Here is a 25,229-nt window from a genome sequence, read left to right as displayed (position 1 = left end):
ATAAAAACAGAAATACCTTATTTACATAAGTATTCAGACCTTTTGCTATGCGACTCAAAATTGAGCTCAGGTGCATCCTGTTTCCATTGATCATATTTGAGATGTTTCTACAACTTGATTGGAGTCCACCTGTAGTAAATTCAATTGATTGGACATGATTTGGAAAGGAACACACCTGTCTATATAAGGTCCCAGAGTTGACAGTGCATGTCAGAGAAAATACCAAGCCATGAGGTCGAAGGAATTGTGCTTATAGCTCCGAGACAGGATTGTGTCGAGGCACAGATCTCGGGAAGGGTACCAAGAAATGTCTGCAGCATTGAAGGTCCCCAAGAACACAGTGGCCTCCATCATTCTTAAATGGAAGAAGTTTGGAACCACCAAGACTCTTCCTAGAGCTGACTGCCCGGCCAAACTGAGCAATCAGGGGAGAAGGGCCTTTGTCAGGGAGGTGACCAAGAACCCAATGGCCACCCTGACAGAACTCTAGAATTCTTCTGTGGAGATGGGAGAACCTTCCAGAAGGACAACCATCGCTGCAGCACTCCACCATCAGTCCTTTATGGTAGAGTGGCCAGATGGATGCCACTCCTCAGTAAAAGGCACATGACAGCCCGCTTGGAGTTTGCCAAAAGGCACCTAAAGACTCTCAGACCATGAGAAAGAAGATTCTCTGGTCTGATGAAACCAAGATTGAACTCTTTGGCCTGAATGCCAAGCGTCACATCTGGAGAAAACCTGAACTTGAACCCGATTGAACATCTCTGGAGAGACCTGAAAATAGCTGTGCAGCCCATCCAACCTGACAGAGCTTGAGAGGATCTGCAGTGAAGAATGGGAGAAACTCCCCAAATACAGGTGTGCCAAGCTTGTAGCGTCATACCCAAGAAGACTCGAGGCTGTAATCGCTGCCAAAGGTGCTTAAACAAAGTACTGAGTAAAGGGTCTGAATACTTATGTAAATGTGATTTTTCATATATTTTTAATTATTATTGTTTTTGCAGAAAATTATAAAAACCAGTTTTTGCTTTGTCATTATGGGGTATTGTGTCTAGATTGATGAGGGAATCCATTTTAGAATAAGGCTGTAACGTAATAAAATGTGGAAAAAGTCAAGGGGTCAGAATACTTTCCGGCACTGTATATAAAAAAAACGATATCTTTGTTATGTAAATAGTGTGTAAAAAAGTACCATGTGTGTAAAATGTAACAAATACACTGAACAAACATATAAACGCAACATGTGTAGCTTTGGTCCCATGTTTTATGAGCTGAAATAAAAGATCCCATAATTTTTCCATACTCACAAAAAGCTTATTTCTCTCATATTTGGTGCTGTTTACATCCATTAGTGAGCATTTCTACTTTGCCAAGATAATCCATCCACCTGACAGGTGTGGCATATCAAGAAGCTGATTAAACAGTATAATCATTACACAGGTGCACCTTGTGCTGGGGACAACATAAGGCCACTCTAAAATGTGCAGGTTTGTCACACAACACAATGCCACAGATGTCTCAAGTTTTGAGGGAGTGTGCAATTGGCATGCTGACTACAGGAATGTGAATAAAACTGTGGGTTTGCATAACTCAATAATTTCTGCACAAACTGTCAGAAACCGTCTCAGGGAAGCTCATCTGTATGTTCGTCGTTCTCACCAGGGTCTTGACCTGACTGCAGTTCGGCGTCATAACCGACTTCAGTGGGCAAATGTTCACCTTCTATGGCCACTGGCATGCTGGAGAAGTGTGTTCTTCACGGAAGAATCCCATATTAAACTGTACCGCGCAGATAGCAGCATGTACAGTGAGGGAAAAAAGTATTTGATCCCCTGCTGATTTTGTACGTTTGCCCACTGACAAAGAAATAATCAGTCTATAATTTTAATGGTAGGTTTATTTGAACAGTGAGAGACAGAATAACAACAAACAAATCCAGAAACACGCATGTCAAAAATTTTATAAAATAATTTGCATTTTAATGAGGGAAATCAGTATTTGACCCCCTCTCAACCAGAAAGATTTCTGGCTCCCAGGTGTCTTTTATACAGGTAACGAGCTGAGATTAGGAGCACACTCTTAAAGGGAGTGCTCCTAATCTCAGTTTGTTACCTGTATAAAAGACACCTGTCCACAGACGCAATCAATCAATCAGATTCCAAACTCTCCACCATGGCCAAGACCAAAGAGCTCTCCAAGGATGTCAGGGACAAGATTGTAGACCTACACAAGGCTGGAATGGGCTACAAGACCATCGCCAAGCAGCTTGGTGAGAAGGTGACAACAGTTGGTGCGATTATTCGCAAATGGAAGAAACACAAAAGAACTGTCAATCTCCCTCGGCCTGGGGCTCCATGCAAGATCTCACCTCGTGGAGTTGCAATGATCATGAGAACGGTGAGGAATCAGCCCAGAACTACACAGGAGGATCTTGTCAATGATCTCAAGGCAGCTGGGACCATAGTCACCAAGAAAACAATTGGTAACACACTACGCCGTGAAGGACTGAAATCCTGCAGAGCCCGCAAGGTCCCCCTGCTCAAGAAAGCACATATACAGGCCCATCTGAAGTTTGCTAATGAACATCTGAATGATTCAGAGGAGAACTGGGTGAAAGTGTTGTGCTCAGATTAGACCAAAATTGAGCTCTTTGGCATCAACTCAACTCGCCGTGTTTGGAGGAGGAAGAATGCTGCCTATGACCCCAAGAACACCATCCCCACCATCAAACATGGAGGTGGAAACATTATGCTTTGGGGGTGTTTTTCTGCTAAGGGGACAGGACAACTTCACCGCATCAAAGGGACGATGGACGGGGCCATGTACCGACAAATCTTGGGCGAGAACCTCCTTCCCTCAGCCAGGGCATTGAAAATGGGTCGTGGATGGGTATTCCAGCATGACAATGACCCAAAACACACGGCCAAGGAGTGACTCAAGAAGAAGCACATTAAGGTCCTGGTGGCCTAGCCAATGTCCAGACCTTAATCCCATAGAAAATCTGTGGAGGGAGCTGAAGGTTCGAGTTGCCAAACGTCAGGCTCGAAACCTTAATTACTTGGAGAAGATCTGCAAAGAGGAGTGGGACAAAATCCCTTCTGAGATTTGTGCAAACCTGGTGGCCAACTACAAGAAATGTCTGACCTCTGTGATTGCCAACAAGGGTTTTGCCACCAAGTACTAAGTCATGTTTTGCAAAGGGGTCAAATACTTATTTCCCTCATTAAAATGCAAATCAATTCATAACATTTTTGACATGCATTTTTCTGGATTTTTTTGTTGTTATTCTGTCTCTCACTGTTCAAATAAACCTACCATTAAAATTATAGACTGATCATGTCTTTGTCAGTGGGCAAACGTACAAAATCAGCAAGGGATCAAATACTTTTTTTCCCTCACTGTATGGCATTGTGTGGGTGAGCGGTTTGCTGATGTCAACATTGTGAACAGAGTGCCCCATGGTGGCGGTGGGGTTATGGTATTGGCAGGCATAAGCAACGAACACAATTGCATTTTATCGATGGCAATTGAATCCACAGAGATACCGTGACGAGATGCTGAGGCCCATTGCCATACCATTCATCTGCCGCCATCACCTAATGTTTCAGCATGATAATGCACAGCCCCATGTCGCAAGGATCTGTACACAATTCCTGGAAGCTGAAAATTTCCCATTTCTTCCATGGCCTGCATACTCACCAGACATGTCACCAGTTGAGCATCTTTGGGACGCTCTGGAGCAACGTGTACGACAGTGTGTTCCAGTTCCTGCCAATATCCAGCAACTTTGCACAGCCATTGAAGAGGAGTGGGACAACATTCCACAGGCCACAATCAACAGCCTGATCAACTCTATGTGAAGGAGATGTGTCGTGCTGCATGAGGCAAATGGTGGTCACACCAGATACTGACTGGTTTTCTGATCCACGCCCCTTCCTTTTTTGTAAGGTATCTGTGACCAACAGATGCATATCTGTATTCCCAGTCATGTGAAATCCATAGATTAGGGCCTAATAAATATATTTCAATTGACTGATTTCATTATATGAACTATAACTGAGTAAAATCTTTGAAATTGTTGCATGTTGCGTTTATATTTTTGTTCAGTGTATAGAAATAAATAAACAAAGGAAATGTGTTATGGTATGCAGTATACACACCCCAACCACTAAACAAGATGTAGTCCGAACATCTAAGACAGCACAGGACTGTCACGGTTTCGGCCGAGGCTGCCTCTCTCCCTTGTTCGGGCAGGCTTCGGCGTTCGTTGTCTCCGGAATACTAGCTGCCACCGTTGTATGTTTCATGTTCGTTTGCTTTTGTCTGATTGTTGTCACACCTGTTTTCATTTAGTGTCATTAGTGTCCTATTTAGTTCTCGTTGTGTTTGTCAGGTGTTGTGTGTTATTGATTTTTGTCAGACGTGTATTTCGCTCGGTTGAGCTTCTCTCCACTGCGCTGGAGTTATTACGCACCTGTTTTGTGCGCTGTTGTTTCATTTTCGCCTTCGTGCGTATTTCGCCTTCGGGCAAGTGTTGTCCGTTTGCCGTGTTTTGGCATTAATACAAGTCTGTTGGATTATCCGTCTGCGTCCTGCGTTTGATTCCGCCACTGCACCTACAGCACGCGTTGACAGAATAACACACCACTATGGAATCAGCAGGAGCCGCAGCAGCCCAGGCGACTCTGGAGGACAGGGTCCGGGAGCAAGGTGACCAGATCCTGCAGATGGGGACCGCACTGCAGGAGGTGATCACCACCATCCGAGGCTGGGGGACGCCTCCACCGCCACCCTCCGTGCCAGCACCATCGGCCAGTCAGCCTATTCCCGCACCAGAACCCCGAGGAGTCCGACTCTCGCTCCCGAGGGCTTACGATGGGACCGCGGCCGGGTGCCAGGGTTTCCTTCTCCAGGTGGAGCTGTACCTGGCCACCGTGCACCCGGCGCCCTCGGGACATGAGAGCGTGTCCGCCCTGATCTCCTGCCTGTCCGGGAAGGCGTTGGAATGGGCCAACGCGGAGTGGAGGAGGATCGACGCGGACACCATAACTTACAACGAGTTCTCCCGCCGCTTCAAGGCGGTGTTTGACCATCCCCCGGAGGGGAAAGCGGCGGGGGAGCGTCTGGTCTTCCTCCGGCAGGGGAAGAGGAGTGCTCAGGAGTTCGCCCTCGAATTCCGTACTCTAGCGGCAGATGCAGGGTGGAATGATCGGGCCCTCGTCGATCACTACAGGTGTAGTCTACGAGAGGACGTCCGTCGGGAGCTGGCCTGTAGGGACACCAGCCTCACGTTCGACCAGTTGGTCGACATGTCCATCAGGCTGGATAACCTGCTAGCTACCCGCGGACGTTCCGAGGGGGGTCCGTCCATTTCACCCTCCAGCGCTTCCGAGCCGTGCCCCATGGAGCTCGGGGGCGCTGGCGCTAGAGAGAGGAGGGGTCGGCTTACTAGGGGGTCCATCCCCTGCACCAACTGTGGTCGGGGAGGACACACCGCGGCTAGGTGCTGGGGATGGCCTCCTAGGGGAGAGGACGACAGGTCCCGCACTGGGGATTCCCTCCAGGTGAGTAGGCGCCCCACTCACCCAGAGCTCTCTGTTGCACATTTTTGTATGCCTGTGCGTTTTCCACAGGTAGCACCTCATTCCCAGCATAAGGCGCTGGTAGATTCAGGCGCGGCTGGGAATTTTATTGATAAGAAGTTTTGTTTAGCTTTAGGGATTCCCCTTCTTCCTGTTGATGTTCCTTTCCCCGTTCATGCCCTAGATAGCCGTCCGTTGGGTGCGGGCTTGATCAGGGAGGTCACTGCGCCACTTAGGATGTGTGCGCAGGGGGGTCATCAGGAGATGATTCAGCTATTTCTGATTGACTCTCCTGCGTATCCGGTGGTGCTGGGCATGCCCTGGTTGAGTACCCATAACCCATCCATTTCGTGGCAGGAGAGGGCTCTGATGGAGTGGTCTGCCCAGTGTGTGGGTAGATGTTTAGGCGTTTCCGTAGGGGCTACCTCGGTGGAGAGTCCAAACCAGGTGCCCGCGTTGCACGTTCCCCCTGAGTATGGGGATTTGGCTATTGCGTTTAGTAAGTCGAGGGCGACGCAGTTGCCGCCCCATAGGCAGGGAGATTGTGCGATAGACCTCCAGGCAGGAGCTGCGCTCCCACGGAGCCATGTGTATCCTCTGTCTCAAGAGGAGAAGAAAGCTATGGAGACTTACATAGACGAATCTCTGAGACAAGGATACATATGGCCTTCCACTTCCCCTGCGTCCTCGAGTTTCTTTTTTGTGAAGAAGAAGGATGGTGGTTTGCGCCCGTGCATCGATTACCGTGGTCTCAATCAGATTACGGTGAAGTACAGTTATCCACTCCCGCTGATTGCGACCATGACTGAGTCGTTGCATGGGGTGCGTTTCTTCACTAAATTAGATCTCAGGAGCGCGTACAACTTGGTGCGCATCAGGGAGGGCGATGAATGGAAGACAGCCTTTAGTACCACCTCGGGCCATTACGAGTATCTGGTCATGCCATACGGGTTGATGAACGCTCCGTCAGTTTTCCAATCATTCGTGGATGAGATCTTCAGGGACATGCAGGGGCAGGGGGTGGTTGTGTACATTGATGACATTCTCGTGTACTCGCCTACCCGTGTCGAGCATGTGGCCCTGGTGCGTAGAGTGTTGCGGAGGCTGGTGGAGCACGACCTGTATGTGAAGGCAGAGAAGTGTCTGTTTTTCCAGGAGTCGGTCTCCTTTTTGGGGTATCAGTTGTCTGCGTCAGGGGTGAAGATGGAGGTAGACCGGGTGTCGGCCGTGCGTAATTGGCAAACACCAACCACTGTGAAGGAGGTGCAGCAGTTTTTGGGGTTTGCGAATTACTACCGGAGGTTTATCCGGGGTTTTGGACAGGTGGCAGCTCCCATCACGTCTCTTTTGAAGGGGGGTCCGGTGCGTCTGCAGTGGTCGGCCGAGGCGGACAGGGCGTTTGGGAGGCTGAAGGACCTGTTTACCTCGGCCCCGGTGCTGGCGCATCCGGATCCCTCTTTGCCGTTCCAGGTAGAGGTGGACGCGTCAGAGGCCGGTCTAGGAGCCGTGCTTTCACAACGGTCTGGCGCGCCACCTAAACTCCGCCCCTGTGCCTTTTATTCTAAGAGGCTCAGTCCGGCGGAGCGGAACTATGACGTAGGGGACAGGGAGCTGTTAGCCGTGGTACAGGCCCTAAAGGTGTGGAGGCACTGGCTTGAGGGGGCTCAACACCCTTTCCTCATTTTGACGGACCACCGTAACCTGGAGTACATCCGGGCAGCGAGGAGGCTGAACCCTCGCCAGGCAAGATGGAATATGTTCTTGACCAGGTTTACTTTTAAGATCACGTACATCCCTGGGTCACAGAACGGTAAGGCAGATGCGCTGTCTCGGCGGTATGACACGGAGGAGAGGTCCGTGGAGCCCACTCCCATACTGCCGGAGTCGTGTCTGGTGGCACCGGTAGTGTGGGAGGTCGATGCTGAACTCGAGCGGGCGTTACGCACCGACCCTAGTCCACCACAGTGCCCGGAGGGTCGGAAGTACGTTCCGCTCGAGGTTCGGGATCGATTGATCTATTGGGCTCACACGTCACCCTCCTCTGGACATCCGGGTATCGGCCGGACAGTGCACTGTCTTAGTGCCAAGTACTGGTGGCCCACGTTGGCAAGGGATGTGAGGGTTTATGTTTCCTCCTGCTCGGTGTGCGCCCAGTGTAAGGCGCCTAGACATCTGCCTAGGGGTAAGTTACTACCCCTGCCCGTGCCACAACGACCATGGTCCCACCTCTCGGTGGATTTCCTTACTGACCTTCCTCCTTCACAGGGGAATACCACTATACTGGTCGTTGTGGACCGGTTTTCTAAGGCCTGTCGTTTGCTCCCCATGCCGGGCCTTCCTACCGCCCTGCAAACTGCCGAAGCCCTATTCACCCATGTGTTCCGGCACTACGGGGTACCCGAGGATATTGTGTCTGATCGGGGTCCCCAATTTACCTCCAGAGTCTGGAGGGCCTTTATGGAGCGGTTGGGGGTCTCGGTGAGCCTCACCTCGGGTTACCACCCGGAGAGTAATGGGCAGGTGGAACGTGTAAACCAGGATGTGGGCAGGTTTCTTAGAACATACTGCCAGGACCGGCCGGAGGAGTGGGCAAGGTACGTTCCCTGGGCCGAAATGGCCCAGAATTCCCTACGCCATTCCTCCACTAACCTAACCCCTTTCCAATGTGTGTTAGGTTACCAGCCGGTTCTGGCACCCTGGCAGCAGAGCCAGATCGAGGCTCCTGCGGTGGATGAGTGGGCGAGGCGCTCGGAGGAGACATGGAACGCTGCACACTTCCACCTGCAGCGGGCCCTCCGACGTCATAAGGCGAGCGCCGATCTCCACCGCAGTGAGGGACCGGTGTACGCACCTGGTGATCGAGTCTGGCTCTCTACCAGAAACCTGCCCCTCCGCCTGCCCTGTCGGAAACTGGGTCGGCGGTTTGTAGGGCCATTTAAAGTCCTGGGAAGGTTGAACGAGGTGTGTTATAAATTACAGCTACCTGTTGAATATAAAAGTATTAACCCCTCGTTCCATGTGTCCCTTCTCAGGCCGGTGGTAGCTGGCCCACTCCAAGAAAGTGAGATCAGGGAGACTCCTCCGCCCCCATTGGACATCGAGGGGGCACCGGCGTACTCCGTGAGGTCCATCTTGGATTCGAGACGTCGGATGGGGGGTCTCCAGTATCTAGTGGAGTGGGAGGGGTACGGTCCGGAGGAGCGGTGCTGGGTGCCGAGGAGAGACATTTTGGACCCGTCTCTCCTGACGGAATTCCATCGTGGGCACCCGACGCACCCTGCTCCGCGTCCTCCGGGTCGTCCCCGAGGCCGGAGTCGGCGCACGTCTGGAGCCGCGCGTCAAGGGGGGGGTACTGTCACGGTTTCGGCCGAGGCTGCCTCTCTCCCTTGTTCGGGCAGGCTTCGGCCTTCGTTGTCTCCGGAATACTAGCTGCCACCGTTGTATGTTTCATGTTCGTTTGCTTTTGTCTGATTGTTGTCACACCTGTTTTCATTTAGTGTCATTAGTGTCCTATTTAGTTCTCGTTGTGTTTGTCAGGTGTTGTGTGTTATTGATTTTTGTCAGACGTGTATTTCGCTCGGTTGAGCTTCTCTCCACTGCGCTGGAGTTATTACGCACCTGTTTTGTGCGCTGTTGTTTCATTTTCGCCTTCGTGCGTATTTCGCCTTCGGGCAAGTGTTGTCCGTTTGCCGTGTTTTGGCATTAATACAAGTCTGTTGGATTATCCGTCTGCGTCCTGCGTTTGATTCCGCCACTGCACCTACAGCACGCGTTGACAAGGACTTTGTACAGAGTGAAGCAGGGACGTCTGGAGCATCTATAGAAGCGGCTGTCAAAAAAAATATCACCGTCCAACAGCCATTAGTCAAAGGACAAACGGAGATGACTTTCAATGAAAAACATGTGTAGTGGTGAAACAGACACACACACTTCAGTAGAAGTAATGACAGTTCCATGTAATTTCTGCGAGCCATGACACCCACCATCTTAGATTATTCTGAAATTGTTTCTGTAGTTAGAAACAGGTAAGATTGACATTCCTGAAACATTACTTTGTTGAAATTTAATTTAATAACCAAAATCCAATTTGGACCAAACTTCTTCCTACCAATGAGTAAGACATGAGGAATCCTTAAAGACAATTCTAAAGCCACCCACGGAAATACATATTTATGTATTTCTGTCCTTGAGCTGTTCTTGTCTATTAATGTTCTGTATTATGTAATGTTTCATGTTTTGTGTGGACCCCAGGAAGAGTAGCTGCTGCTTTCGCAACAGCTGAAGGGGATCCTAATAAAATACCAAAATACACCCCATGCCAATCCCACCCCAAAAACCAGTGTACAGTATCAGTTCTCTATGTTTGACAAGTAGTATGAAGCTGTGGCTTGGAGTATTGCTTCACCATACTATGTAATGTATTCCCTGTGAATGTGTTGATAATTTTTTCCCCCTGTTCAGAGAAATTTGTCATTGAAGTCGCTTACATTATTTACCATAAGTAGTGTGAAAGTACCAGGTTTGACCACTAGATGCTGCTGTTCCTGCTATACCGACACACTCTTTTATCCATTTTGCAGGTCCCTTGTGTTTATTAAATAGATCACAACATAGATCACCCTGTTCAACAAGGATTTAACTAACTAAATAAACAAGGATTTAACAAAATAGTTATGTTGCAAAATATAACACTTTTCCATTTATTTTTATTAGAAACAATCTTAATGTTTATTGTTTACTCAATGTCCTTTTGTTCTCTTTACTAGGCCCATCCAGATTCTGCTCTAGATCAGCCATGCTCTCCTCCACTGGAGGAATATAGTTTACTGTAGGCTAATATCCCATCAGCACTCAGCCCTGCCACGTAGGAGTTGGCTGGCTGCAGCTCGTCTTGGCTGCGACCGACGCGCCTCTGATGGATTTGTGCGACTAAATCTGAGCCTCCGATCCAATCCACACAGCTGATGCCAAAGTCCATCATGCGGGTGTTTCTCCTGTCTCCAGTTTCCCCATTAGAAGTTCATAAAATGATGTGTGTAAGTGTGTGTATACGTGTTCTTTAAGTACATATAAATTGTGTGAGAGCATGTGTGCATGTGTGCATTTGTCTTATGAGAATTTGTGTATAACAATCCAACTTGGCAGAATGCCCGGAATACATATGTCTTTCGTATAGTATAGTCTTTTAGAGTAGACTAGAACTACTCCAAAAAAAAACTACAAATTTGAAGTGACTGAGAAACAAGTCTAGCCTCCCAATATCCTCAGGCTGAGCTCCGTGGTTGGAACTGAAGTGACATGTGAATCCCTTTTATAACTTTATCACGTCTTTATCCACCCACGCAGATTACTGTATCTTCTATCTGCTCAGTGAGGGGAGTTTGGGTGAACTCTGACCCCTGAGGAGGAAATGGACAGGGTGAAATGGGAGTCATGGCGGGGGGGGGGGGGGGGTAAATAGTTTGATGATTAGACCATGAACTAGAGAGAAACAAACATTCCACCATACTGTACTTTCCCATCCAGTGAGAATCCTTTATTATAAGTCTAATGACTGCATACTGTAGAGATCCATTTAAGAAAAAAAAAGTGGAACATTTGGTTAATTCGAGTTTAGCAGCCTTTGCTTTGTCCTACATGGGCGTTGAACTATCCTCCAGTCTGATTTGCTCTGTAGAGACATGCCAGAGAGTGTATTTACGTGTGTATCAAATATCATGACAGCTTATGTATACAGTGAACTAAATATTGCATTTTAGAATCAGGCAACACTTAAAATCAGAAAAAACTAATGTTAAATTTAAATGCTTTCTCTGGATAGCATTCATTTTGTTCATCAGGCTAGACCAGGAGAACTTGGAGGGCATGGAGAGGGATACATTTGTTTTCTCTATGCACAATAATGCAGAATTCACTGCCAGTTCAATAGATATTCCAAGAGGGACACAAATTGAATGTCTAGAAGAGACCCACATAAGGCTTATCAGCATTCAGCACTCAGGAAGCTGAAGAAATGTTGCTTGGCACCAAAAACCCTCACAAACTTTTACAGATGCACAATTGAGAGCATCCTGTCTGGCTGTATCACCGCTTGGTACGGCAACTGCACCGCTCGCAACTGCAGGGCTCTCCAGAGGGTGGTGCGGTCTGCCCAACGCATCACCGGGGGCAAACTACCAGCCCTCCAGGACACCTACAGCACCCGATGTCACAGGATGGCCAAAAAGATCATCAAGGACAACAACCCCTCGATCCACTGCCTGTTCACCCCGCTATCATCCAGAAGGTGAGGTCAGTACAGGTGCGTCAAAGCTGGGACCGAGAGACTGAAAAACAACTTCTATCCAAGTCCATCAGACTGTTAAATAGCCATCACTAGGAGGCTTCCACCCGGTTATGTAACCCTGCACCTTAGAGACTGCTGCCCTATGTACCATATCTTTTTTTTTTTTTACATTTTAGTCATTTACCAGACGCTCTTATCCAGAGCGACTTACAGTTAGTGAGTGCATACATTATTATTATTATATATTTTTTTTTATACTGGCCCCCCGTGGGAAACGAACCCACAAACCTGGCGTTACATAGACTTGAAATCACTGGCCACTTTAATAAATGGAACACTAGTCAGTTTAATAATGTTTACATATCTTGCATTACTCATCTCATATGTACAGTTGAAGTCAGAAGTTTACATACACCTTAGCCAAATACATATAAACTCAGTTTTTCACAATTCCTGACATTTAATCCTAGTAAAAATTCCCTGTCTTAGGTCTGTTAGGATCATCACTTTATTTTAAGAATGTGAAATGTCAGAATAATAGTAAAGAGGATGATTTATTTCAGCTTTTATTTCTTTCATCACATTCCCCGTGGGTCAGAAGTTTACATACACTCAATTAGTATTTGGTAGCATTGCCTTTAAATTGTTTAACTTGGGTCAAACGTTTCGGGTAGCCTTCCACAAGCTTCCCACAATAAGTTGGGTGATATTTGACCCTTCCTCCTGACAGAGCTGGTGTAACTAAGTCAGGTTTGTAGGCATCCTTGCTCGCACACACTTTTTCAGTTCTGCCCACACATTTTCTATAGGATTGAGGTCAGGGCTTTGTGATGGCCACTCCAATACCTTGACTTTGTTGTCCTTAAGCCATTTTGCCACAACTTTGGAAGTATGCTTGGTGTCATTGTCCATTTGGAAGACCCATTTGTGACCAAGCTTTAACTTCCTGACTGATGTCTTGAGATGTTGCTTCAATATATCCACATAATTTTCCTTCCTCATGATGCCATCTGTTTTGTGAAGTGCACCAGTCCCTCCTGCAGCAAAGCACCCCCACAGCATGATGCTGCCACCCCCGTGCTTCACGGTTGGGATGGTGTTCTTCGGCTTGCAAGCACCCCCTTTTTCCACCAAACATAACAATGGTCATTATGGCCAAACAGTTCAATTTTTGTTTCATCAGACCAGAGGACATTACTCCAAAAAGTACTATCTTTGTCCCCATATGCAGTTGCAAACCGTAGTCTGGCTTTTTTATGGCGGTTTTGGAGCAGTGGCTTCTTCCTTGCTGAGCGGCCTTTCAGGTTATGTTGATATAGGACTCGTTTTACTGTGGATATAGATAATTTTGTACATGTTTCCTCCAGCATCTTCACAAGGTCCTTTGCTGTTGTTCTGGGATTGATTTGCACTTTTCGCACCAAAGTACGTTCAACTCTAGGAGAGTTCTTGGCTGATTTCTTTTGATTTTCCCATGATGTCAAGCAAAGATCCACAGGTACACCTCCAATTGCCTCAAACAATGTCAATTAGCCTATCAGAAGCTTCTAAAGCCATCATATCATTTTCTGGAATTTTCCAAGCTGTTTAAAGGCACAGTCAACTTAGTGTATGTAACCTTCTGACCCACTGGAATTGTGATACAGTGAATTATAAGTGAAATAATCTGTCTGTAAACAATTGTTGGAAAAATTACTTGTGTCATGCATAAAGTAGATGTCCTAACCGACTTGCCAAAACTATAGTTTGTTAACAAGAAATTTGTGGAGTGGTTGAAAAACGAGTTTTAATGACTCCAACCTAAGTGTATGTAAACTTCCGACTTCAACTGTATATACTGTATTTTATACTATTCTACTGTATCTTAGTCTATTCCCCCCTGACATTGCTCGTCCATATATTTATGTATATATTCTTAATTCCATTGCTTTACTTAGATTTGTGTGTATTGGGTATATGTTGTGAAATTGTTAGATGTTACTTGTTAGATAATACTGCACTGTCGGAGTTAAATTTAGAAACACAAGCATTTCGCTATTACCCGCAATAACATCTGCTAAACATGTGTATGTGACCAATAAATTTGGTTTGATTTGATTTGATTTAAAGTTACAGATGATGACGACCTGTGAAGGCGACCTATGACCTATGACCTATCATCATGTCTCCTGATAGTCAGAAAAAAGCATGCAGGTTCTGTAGAGGTGTATCTGAAGTTCCTCTTACCTCGGCGGTAAGAGTCCGCTGTTTGACTGACAGGGGGTCTCTTAATGGCAGAGGAGCGATAAACGATGTGATGTCGTCCGTCTCCGCCCTCCTCCTCCCTCGCCCCACCCACTCGGTGCTCCAGGGGTTCGATGAAGAACTCCTCCCGCCCCGTGCGGATCATTCCTGCCTGAGAGAGATGAGATGAGAAGGGGGTTGGACTCTACAATCACAAGCGTCTAACTGGAAAAAACAACAACTTTAAATAACACTTTGAGAATAACTTAATTGATAAGGGAAATGCACAATAATCAATATCTCCACCACTTTGAAGCTCGGCCAGAAGAGAGGACAACATTGAGAAGTACAAATGACATGAGACTGCAAAGAGACATGAGTTGATCACTATGGGGCCAATTTAGATCAACCAACTGATCAACAATTTAGGTCAGCCAAAACAGCGGTACTAATGCTTCCATAAATGCAGACAGCCAAAATGTGGCGTGACAGCCCAAACCAGGTGGCCCCCTATCCTGTGTCTGACCTGGAGAACGGGGAACGAGGAAGAGGAGGGATGCGAATGTAAACTTTAAAACACACTGAGACTGGAACAGTCAGGTCTGTTCAGGGTCAGCTCAATACTGCTCCTCTCTCTGACCCCGAACCACTGAGCTAGAGACGGGCTGCTGAGGCTGCCATTTAACAGCCTCCTGGGAAATATTACACAAGGAGCTGTCACATCCTCCCGAGGTATAATTACCAAGGAAAGGTCCGGACTCTGCATAAATTGATACCAGCAGTTACACCTCGGTCAGCCAGCTTTCTGAGCCACTGTGAAGTCAAACTTAACCTGCCTTACCACGCAGCATGGCTAAGTACACATCCTCCACTCAGAAAAGCAGTTGCTCAGTCACCTCACCTCAGGAACTCTAGAACTCGAACAGCTGATTAGAGTCATGCTCGGGAATAAAGGACTTAATAGGAAAGATTGTACCCTGGGCTGGAGGAAAGATGCACATACCTCAGTCTTGAAAGCAAGAATTTCCATTCTCCCACGTGACAGGGAAGGCTTTCTTTTCCTGCAGCAACTTTATATATAATATATTAAACAATGGTGCAAGACTGGGGTTTTTGCCGACTAATTTTTTCCATTTGGCTACACTGTGATAGACATCCAATCCCTCAATCTAAAATCTTAACTCTTCAACAACAAATAACTTTCCCAGATGTCAAATCCTCTCTTGCCAATTGAAAAGCGTAAACTAACATTTGAGGGATCAACTTCACTTAACAATCACAAATAAATCACTAGCTCTCACTACCAGCTTTACTGTCAGAAATATTCTACAGTGTCAACACAGTTGGATCAGTGGTTGTGTGGGTCTACTACCTGATTAGTGGTATTATACCCACACGACTCTTTAGCTGTAAAATGGCATAAAAATTGTCAATCTTTACAGGAGCAATGATGGATAAGTTAGCATAAACCATGCTGGTGCAGAATCTTATTGAAGATGTGATCCAGCTTCACTGTCACATTGAAAACTCTGGCTCTTCCATAAGCCTGAGAGGCTCCGAAGCCTGCCTGGCCTTTCCTGCCAAGAGTGAAATGGGAGAGCAGAGCCTAAGAGAGAGGGCCTGAGCAGCTCCGTCCCGGTTTCCAGCTCAGAGTCAGGCCTGCCTGCTGTCTCGTTAAGAGACTGGTCGCCCCGGGAGAACTGCTGTTCATACCCTAACTTTTCAGTGTTCAGTGTGTGTGTGGCGTATGGCGTGTGTGTGTGTGTGTGTGTGTATGTGTGTGTGTGTGTGTGTGTGTGTGTGTGTGTGTGTGTGTGTGTGAGGGGGCAGGAAAATACATTAATCCAGAGGTAGTTATGTCTGTAGGGAGGAGGAGGAGGAGGAGGAGGAGGAGCACAAAGCCTGCATGACATGTTCCAAATGAGAGGCAGGCAGAGCAGAGCTCTCACTCATGACAACTTTGCCTTGTTGCCAGCGTTCTGTCTGTCTGTCTGTCTGTCTGTCTGTCTGCCTGCCTGTCTGTCTGTCTGTCTGTCTGTCTGTCTGTCTGTCTGTCTGTCTGTCTGTCTGTCTGTCTGCCTGCCTGCCTGCCTGCCTGCCTGCCTGCCTGCCTGCCTGCCTTGTTGCCAGCGTTCTGTCTGTCTGTCTGTCTGTCTGTCTGTCTGTCTGTCTGTCTGTCTGTCTGTCTGCCTGCCTGCCAGCGTTCTGTCTGTCTGTCTGCCTGCCTGCCTGCCTGCCTGCCTGCCTGCCTGCCTGCCTGCCTGCCTGCCTGCCTGTCTGTCTGTCTGTCTGTCTGTCTGTCTGTCTGTCTGTCTGCCTGTCTGTCTGAACGGGGGTGGAAGCATGTGAGCACTACCTTAGCTCTCACAATGGACAGCTCTTTGTGAAATGACAGATAATGTATACTGCAGCTAAGTACAGCTCTTTGAGGTAATGACAGCTTTCACAGGGTTGACAATAGTAATCTTTTCAAGTTGATATGAATGAAAGAGCCATTGTAAAACCTCCATCCCTCTAACCCCGGGTAATAAACTCTCCATTTTCACTGCTGGGTTTATATTTCAGTGGAAGGGCCATGGAAAGGAGAAAATACTGTGTTTAAACTGGAAATAAAGTGGATGAGTTGTTTCCCAATGGCATCGTCTTCACACACTATGTGTTGGAAAGGGAAGATTAAGAAGACTAAACGGGGCCATATCCATAATACTTGATTAAGAAACATATTTCTGTTGCACAACAGCATGACCTCATGTTCCGTGTCAATAGTTTCCATTGCAAAAAGGCCAAAAGTGTTTAAAAACTTGCCATGTTGACTCACAGTATTCAGTGTTAGTTGCCATTGGACAGGTCGTTGGTTTACATGACCTTCACTCACACTGCTCCAAAGAAGGGATTTCTAAAGTTCCTCAAGCTTCCTTTCAACCTTAAATTTAATCATGATACTGTGTTAATTTTCAGCCTTTTCAACATAATCTAACACATTATCAATCGATTACATTCAATCAAATCTGAGATTAGGTGTTTTGTGCCAGTTGTTATTGTGGCAAGTGAAATGGACACCCAGATTGTGCCACCAAATCTCTGAGATTTAAGGATTAATGAGTCCTGGAGCAAACTTCATTTTGATCCTGAGTTGGATACAGTATAAAGTCAAGAATTAACATAAACAAGTCAAAATCGTCAGTTTCAAATAAATAAAATATCATCAACCATGTTCATTTTCAAGCCTGGCAAGAATCAAAGGTGCTATTATGTGCAGGCCAAAGCCACTTGTGATTTGATGTTCATCCCAGTAATCTCCTTCATTTCTCTGTTGACCACTGGCAACAGGAATGTAGGACATCAGAGAGAGTAGAAACTGAAACCCCTTCTGGGCTGCCTCCCTTCACTCTTCATTACAAGCTGTCATTCAAACTCAGCAGCAGCGGAGCCCTACTAACATGTGTCAGGAATCAACACAACCACATCAATATTCATATCAACACACGACCATAAAAGCCCAATAAAACAAGAACTATATCAAGTGAAATATACTCTAGTCTGGTCTAATGCACACAAGCTGTCTCCCTCTCTCTTGCACGCACGCACGAACGTACGCACACACGCACACGCACACGCACACACACACACACACACGTTAAAATGTCCTGGATCATCGGGTCAGACCTGACATGTATTGACTGCCTTCAGAATTCTCTTGATTAACATCCACGGCACACTGCTGTTTTCATTTTGGAGAATGCACCTCCTGCAGGGATTGGACGAGCCAGGTGGCTGACATCACATGTCCTACTGTAACTACAGACAGATCAGGAGGGAACCATCAAGACCCAATCTCCTCTTCTTCATTCCCAACCATCCCTTTCACATTGCATTTTGGATGGAGCCACACTCAACCCTTTGTCCATGAGCGCCCGGAGACGCTTTTCCTTTTAAACGTTTTTCTTTGTAACATCTTTCTATCCAGGTCACACTCCTCCTACTCACCATGAAATACATAAACAACTCTAAATGCTAAGGTGTCAGTCATGGAATTCTTCCAAACGCTATATATATATATATATATATATATATATATATATATATATATATATATATATATATATATATATTTAATCTGTGTAATTGGACTGAGTCTCATGGCACCGAAAGAAAGCTGACACAGAAGCAAACAAAAACCAAACATGACAAGACATTTATTGGCTTCCATGTTTGTGATGAGAGAGTTGTGTTCTCTAAGGAGGTCAGCTGTATTCAGGTGTGTAGACCTGTTCTCTACAGCAGAGTCTTCCAGTTCAAAGATCCTCTTTTCACTCCAGCTGGGCCTGTTCTCGCAACTATAAATCCTGACAAGAGCGTCAATATGTCACTTTGAAACGTTAAAAAAACAATTTCAATTTTGGAATAAGGCTGTAACGTAACAAAATGTGGAAAAGGTCAAGGGGTCTGAATAATTTCCGAATGCACTGTATGTCATTGGAAGCAAGGTGTTTCCTGTCATGTGACCTGATCTAACTTCCTGTGTTCAGGGCTGTGTTTGACCGTGTGATCCACCTGAGTGTAGCGGTGAAGAGGATCAAGTTCTTCTTCAAGCGTTACCTGGAGTATGAGAAGAAGAATGGCACGCCAGAGAGCATCCAGGCTGTCAAGGAGAAGGCCCTGGAGTACGTAGAGTCTAAAGGGCCAGAGGCCGCCAGCTAGACACACATATACACAGAGACACACACACACACACACGTACGTCATTTTGGGGGATTTTCCAACAGCTGTTGTGCAACTGTGGGAAAAGAAGCAAACTGGCAAAGAGCTCAAGGGAAGCCTGACCTGAGTGTCATAACAGCCTCCACACACACACACACTGAGATACACACCCTGCTATTGGATAGTGTTGTTGGATGTTCAGAGAATACATTTATTAATTGCTTGAAAGCTTTCAAATGGTGACATGAGTCACACATGATATAAATAGGTGATATGGACTTGGCTCCTGAGTGGCGCAGTGGTCTAAGGCACTGCATCGCAGTGCTAACTGTGCCACTAGAGATCCTGGTTCGAATCCAGGCTCTGTCGCAGCCGGCCGCGACCAGGAGACTCATGGGCGGCGCACAATTGGCCCAGCGTCGTCCAGGGTAGGGGAGGGAATGGCCGGCAGGGATGTAGCTCAGTTGATAGAGCATGGCGTTTGCAACGCCAGGGTTGCGGGTTCGATTCCCACGGGGGGCCAGTATAAAAAAAAAAGATGTATTCACTAACTGTAAGTCGCTCTGGATAAGAGCGTCTGCTAAATGACTAAAATGTAAAATGTAAAAAAATGTTAATGTAACACGCAGCCTGCTGGACTGGGCCTTCAGCCAGATGGACTGAGCCTTCAGCCTGATGGACTGGGCCTTCAGCCAGATGGACTGGGCCTTCAGCCAGATGGACTGGGCCTTCAGCCAGATACAATTAGGACTGAGGTTTCCATCCACACTCAAACAGAAACGGATCTAAACTCCTGCGGAGAGGAAAGGAAGTGTGCCGGTGCAGTCACAGTGGGTTCCCCACTTTGTCCTTCCAATGGAATAATCAAAGGCCACAGCTACTCCATAGAGACCGGAGCCAGGGGATTCTGGAATGGCCCTACCTGACAAGTGTTCCTCTTTCACCCCGCTCCACGGCCCGCTCAACACCACAAAGAGAGTGGCTCCTATTGGCCCAAACCAGGGAGAGGGGCGACAGATGGCTGAAACAGTGAGCCCTGGTCCAACATTGATTTGAGAAGGCTCAGAGGTCGTGTAAGTCAGGACACAGCTCCAAACACCCCAGCCACATACGTGCCAGAGGAGCAAAATGAACAACTTGATTATAGCACAAAAGTGAACCCAACTAAATAAGTGACATCCAGCGCTTGTGTTGAGAAAAGACCCCTGGGATGACTTTAGAAAGGTTGCATCTTCATTACTAGGTTATACACAGCTGACATAGGCTATATCGTGCAAAGGCTGAAGGATTTCCAACCAACACAGAAACCATCCCAGCGCAAAATTGATTAACTTCCTGAACTTTTGGGCAGCATGAGGTCTGTATGGGATTATGGTTCTTTGGTGGCTTGATTGCAAGTTGGATAAGACTAACAGCTGTTCTTACTGTTTGTAGTACAGCAGGCTTTCTTAAACTATGGGTCGGCACCCAAAGTGGGCCCTGGGCATGTGAGAGGTGGGTCGTGATTTGTGTCATTGGAGGACGATTTGGGTCACGGTAGGATGGTCAATTTCTCATTCGGGTCTCGAGCTATAAAAGTTTAAGAACCCCCGTAGTAGAGGATTGACTGCTCTGATATCATAACACAGAGAAAGTTATATATAAGTTATATTTAATTATAATTCAGCAATGCAATGCATCTCTGGAACAAGGTCATGCAGGACAGATCACACAGAGAAGGGATGAGGGACAATAATAGAGAGATATCACACAGACACAGACTTTAAACTGACAGGCTGACCCCTCAGGACAAATTGCATAAGAGGGTGGTTTCCATGACAACGGTCTGTAGCCAAGGCCACAACAGATTTGCTCAGGCCACCCAATCTAACCTAGCCTGGGTATCAGTCTCTTTAGCTAATCCACTCCCTGTACGCCACGTCATTTGCCAAGGAGACTATCCTTTCTGCCATCTTTAAATATTAACATTCTATCATTAATGAGCTCGAGGAGAACAGAGGATTTGATCCTGATTCGATCACCCTCACAGCTATCCTCCAATCACAACGATTATGCACATTTTTCTACACAGAACACGTTGGTATCCGGTTGCTAAGCAACTGTTTTTTGTTTATTCAGATGCTCACATCTAAATTCTCAAACTAAATACATACTGCAATTCCAACCACAAAATGCCTCCGCAATTCCAACCACAAAATGCCTCAAAATACAACTGACTTTGTTATAAATTCTCATTTCGAAGCTCCACATGATGTCATGGAAAATATTAATGTTATTACCAACAACCAATGAGCAACTCTGCCGTAAATCCAGCGCATATTGAACATTGAGATTGCCGAAAGATCAGTCTTTTTTGGTAATGACAAGGACTGGCAAGGAGTGGAATGATAGCTAAAGAGACTGGCACTCAGACTAAATCTAACCTAAGAGGCCATACCAACACATCACTTTTTTTCTGAGAATCATTTGGTGGATGTCACTTCCTCCTACAGACACTATGGCAATGGCAACAGCTTGTGCCTCTGCTTGTAGGGCATCACTTACTCATTTGTCCCTTAGCAGGGGTCCGGTACCAGCAGGGGTCCGGTACCAGCATCATGTCAAAACTGTTCGCTGCTCTGGCACCCCAATGGTGGAACAAGCTCCAATTGGTGAGTCGCTCTGGATAAGAGCGTCTGCTAAATGACGTAAATGTGCCCTTGAGCAAGGCACTTAACCCTAATTGCTCCTGTAAGTCGCTCTGGATAAGAGCGTCTGCTAAATGACTAAAATGTAATGTAAATGTAAATGCCCCTGCCCTTCTCAGTGCAGCAGCCTGCTCTGGACCGTATTCATAAAGCATCTCGGAGTAGGAGTGCTGATCTAGGATCAGTTTTATATTTTTTATCATAATGAATACACGGGACACTTTCTGTAGACGGGCTTCGCTCTGCTGCAGTCTGCTAATGCTGATACTCATGCATGGCCTGCAGTACCAATGACCCAGGCCTTACAGCTTGGTAGTAGAATCTCATAAGCATTCAATCATTCAACAGTATTTATCTTTCAGGAGGAGGAGCTTAGTGAGTGTGAAGCTTGGAAGAGGAGGAGCTTAGTGAGTGTGAAGCTTGGAGGAGGAGGAGCTTAGTGAGTGTGAAGCTTGGAGGAGGAGGAGCTTAGTGAGTGTGAAGCTTGGAGGAGGAGGAGCTTAGTGAGTGTGAAGCTTGGAGGAGGAGGAGCTTAGTGAGTGTGAAGCTTGGAGGTGCAACTTATCCTAAAAATCGTTTCACCCTTTTTTGTGGTCATGTGGTCATGTATCGACACTGCATAAATATGACGCATGTGTCTCTCCACTGTATATGCTTTGTCTACTAATGATCAGAAGGTAGGAGGGGGCATGACAATAGCACACTACATGCTGTATAACCTAGCTATAGTATGTAGACCAAACCTATGTGGACCGAGGGATTGAAATAGAAAACCTACAGCGGTCTGGTCACAACACTGTACAGTACTGGGTCTGGACATGCTCTGGCGCTATGTGTTCCAAGCAGAGAAATGGAACACTCCTCACAGAGAAAAAATAGTAATTCAAATCACTCACGGACAGACACTCGCCAATGAGACTATCCATGTTTGAAGACCGGTCTTTCTCTTGACAGTTGTTTTCTGACACTGTAATCTGAACCAGGGTCTGATCATAACACTGCAGTGTGATTTGTCCAGGGGACATGGGAAACAACACGGTGTAAAGAGAGAAAATCACAGTGGTGTCTTTTTCTAACAAATTGTTTCTTTATCGCTAATTCTAAACGCAGACTTGTCTGAAACCTACCTTGAGAGAGTAATAGTGTGTGTGTCTCTAAGGAGCATATTTAATTAAACAGAGGGGATTTCGGCCAACCTATTTCATGTGATCATTAAGGAGATGTGGTTTATTTCCTGCAGGGTGGGCGGGAGAGGGGATGGGGATGAAGCAGCTGCCTGAGATATGAAGCGTTAACCTCCAGGGACTAAAACCTCCCCTGGGCCTCCCACCTTCAACAGCACAGAGACCTGCATGCTGAATACTGCCACACTGCCTGGAGGAGACCGACCAGCAATGACCTGCATGCTGAATACTGCCACCCTGCCTGGTGGAGACCGACCAGCAATGACCTGCATGCTGAATACTGCCACCCTGCCTGGTGGAGACCGACCAGCAATGACCTGCATGCTGAATACTGCCACCCTGCCTGGTGGAGACCGACCAGTAATGCCAAGCAGGGAGAAGTTTGTTTTATTTTGAGATTACTGCTTTATTTATTTTATTTTTTACAATCCTCTATTTTGATGCAGACCATATGAAAAACATCTGCCTACATCGAAAATAATCTCAGTCCTTCTGTGCAATGATACACAACCATAACAATGTGCCAGAGCAGGGGTTCCACTTTCCAATCTCTCCTGCCTCTTGGATGACCTAAGTCTAGCCATCTTTATTACTATGGCATTGCCCCCTCTGTCTATCAACTGAAGCTACCTAATCCGTTCTACAGGCGTACTAGCAGTGTAATAACTATACATGAGGGATATATTTATCAACGGTGCAGCACTTACCAGGCCATCACAGTTGCTGATAGCGACGGACGTGTCCCTGACATTGGTGACCTCTCCTACATAAAAGCAGTCGCTGTCCCGTAGATGTTCGTAGCGGGTCTGGCTGCCCTCCTCGTGCCACTCCAGCTTAGCTCCGGGGGCCACCAGCCTGGAGTTGAGGCGCAGGTGCAGGTGAAGCTCCCGGCCAAACACAGTGACATTGTAGAAGAGTGTCTCCCTGTGCCTGGCTGTGCCCTCTCCTTCCTCCAGGTCTACATGGCTGGGGTCTGAGGCAGCTGCAGCCTCTCTTCTCCAGCGTCTGTGGGCCTGCTGCTGCTGGCTGTCAAGCTGAGGTGCGGAGACAGCACCTGAGAGGAAACGGCCCTCTGCGTCAGTGTTCACAGGCCTCACCACCCCATACTCACTCAGGACATGCTGCAGATACTCTGTGTGCACAGGGAGAGACAGTCACACACTGATCAATACACACACACACTGATCAATACACACACACACACACACACACACACAGATCAATACACACACAATCATGCATAGGAGCTCAGATGAGCACAAACACACGCACACAGTCACACGCGCGCACCCACGCGTACACGCTTTACTATCTAAATAGCATGGGTAAATAAATAAATATGCTGGGTCTCACTTGATAAACATGACATCATACAATGTGAATCTGTGAATATAGCACACACGTGAATATAGCTCACACCATATCAAATAAACCACAGGCAACAATAAACCTGGACAATAGGCCTATCAAACATCTTTTTAAACTTCGGTGTGCCAATTGCCAAAGTGCGCAGATGAGCACGCGTCTTTACACGGTACGTAGGTAGGCAGACTATCATTCTTTGTAAATCATAACAAACGCGTCCAAGTTCACAGCCATAGATATCCTATTAAATGACTATTAGTCATTCCAAATTCTATGTTTACAGCAAGACTACGCAAGACTGCATTTATCAGCAAAACTGCATCCATCACTTTGTCGACTTCAGACTACGCAGGGAAGTACATATGTCAAGATAGTGTGATGATTAAAGCTGTCAACTTGAAATAATCGAGATCGTAATTTTAAGTATAAAATGAAATTGAAGCGTCAAGTTTAATTTAATTCCAATCATTTATTTTACAAGTCAAAAACGTAAGTTCTTATTTGGAGAGGTCGTTGTTGTTAGTCTAACTAATAGCCTAACTGCTGTAAAAACTTCAACAATACATTTGGAAATTCAGGACTAATCAATAGTGATCAATCAGCCATTGGAATGTTCTTTACATGCTGAATTTGAGCGCACGTAAACTGTGTTTGGATGCAAAATAAATGTGGGAAAAGTTTGTGTCATGCAAAAGAAAGGGAAACCTTACTGAGACACTGCATTGTTTATAAACAAACTGCCATGCCTTACCAACTCCAGGATATTTCTGTTTCTGTAAAAGCGTATTGGAAATGTCTGGGCTACGAAATAACCTCTGTGAAATTGACATGCATCAAGAGTCGAATCGTGATCAGATCATATTCGCAACGGTGGTGCCTAGGTTAAGCTTCACACAACTGTATAAAACGTACCCTATAATATCACAAATCCCACATACCTATGCTATTGGAGATATAAAGTCCATTCGCGTGAAATAGTTGCAGTAAAATAATATAGAATGTAAATCCAGTCGTCACATCCATTGCAGGTTCGATGAAAAAGACCGCACAGGATAGAGGCGGACTTTGAGATTCTAGATAAACGATCTACCAGCCCCTAACCCTCCCGAACAGATCGCAAAGCTCTCTCTCTCTCTCTCAATTCAATTCAATTTAAATTGAATGGCTTTATTGGCATGGGAAACGTATGTTAACATTGCCA

At 46.4% G+C, this 25,229-nt stretch overlaps 1 protein-coding gene across 1 annotated transcript in view; it reads right to left on the bottom strand.

Annotated features, from left to right (window-relative positions):
• Window positions 1-25,051, bottom strand: part of LOC311100229 (A disintegrin and metalloproteinase with thrombospondin motifs 2-like) — a gene marked incomplete at its 5' end in the record, with an annotated part of 70,117 nt that extends 45,066 nt beyond the window's left edge. Inside the window, 3 exons of the mRNA XM_084141049.1 lie at window positions 14,095-14,263; window positions 23,371-23,795; window positions 24,967-25,051. Of these exons, the coding sequence (XP_083997175.1) occupies window positions 14,095-14,263; window positions 23,371-23,795; window positions 24,967-25,051 (679 nt within the window). The remainder of the gene's footprint in view (window positions 1-14,094; window positions 14,264-23,370; window positions 23,796-24,966) is intronic.
• Between the last annotated feature and the right edge of the window lie 178 nt (window positions 25,052-25,229).

Source organism: Coregonus lavaretus, assembly GCF_964263955.1.
Source record: "Coregonus lavaretus genome assembly, chromosome: 24".
NCBI lineage: Eukaryota > Metazoa > Chordata > Actinopteri > Salmoniformes > Salmonidae > Coregonus > Coregonus lavaretus.
Note: the sequence above shows the minus strand (reverse complement) of the source record. Positions and strands in the feature narration are given on the sequence as shown.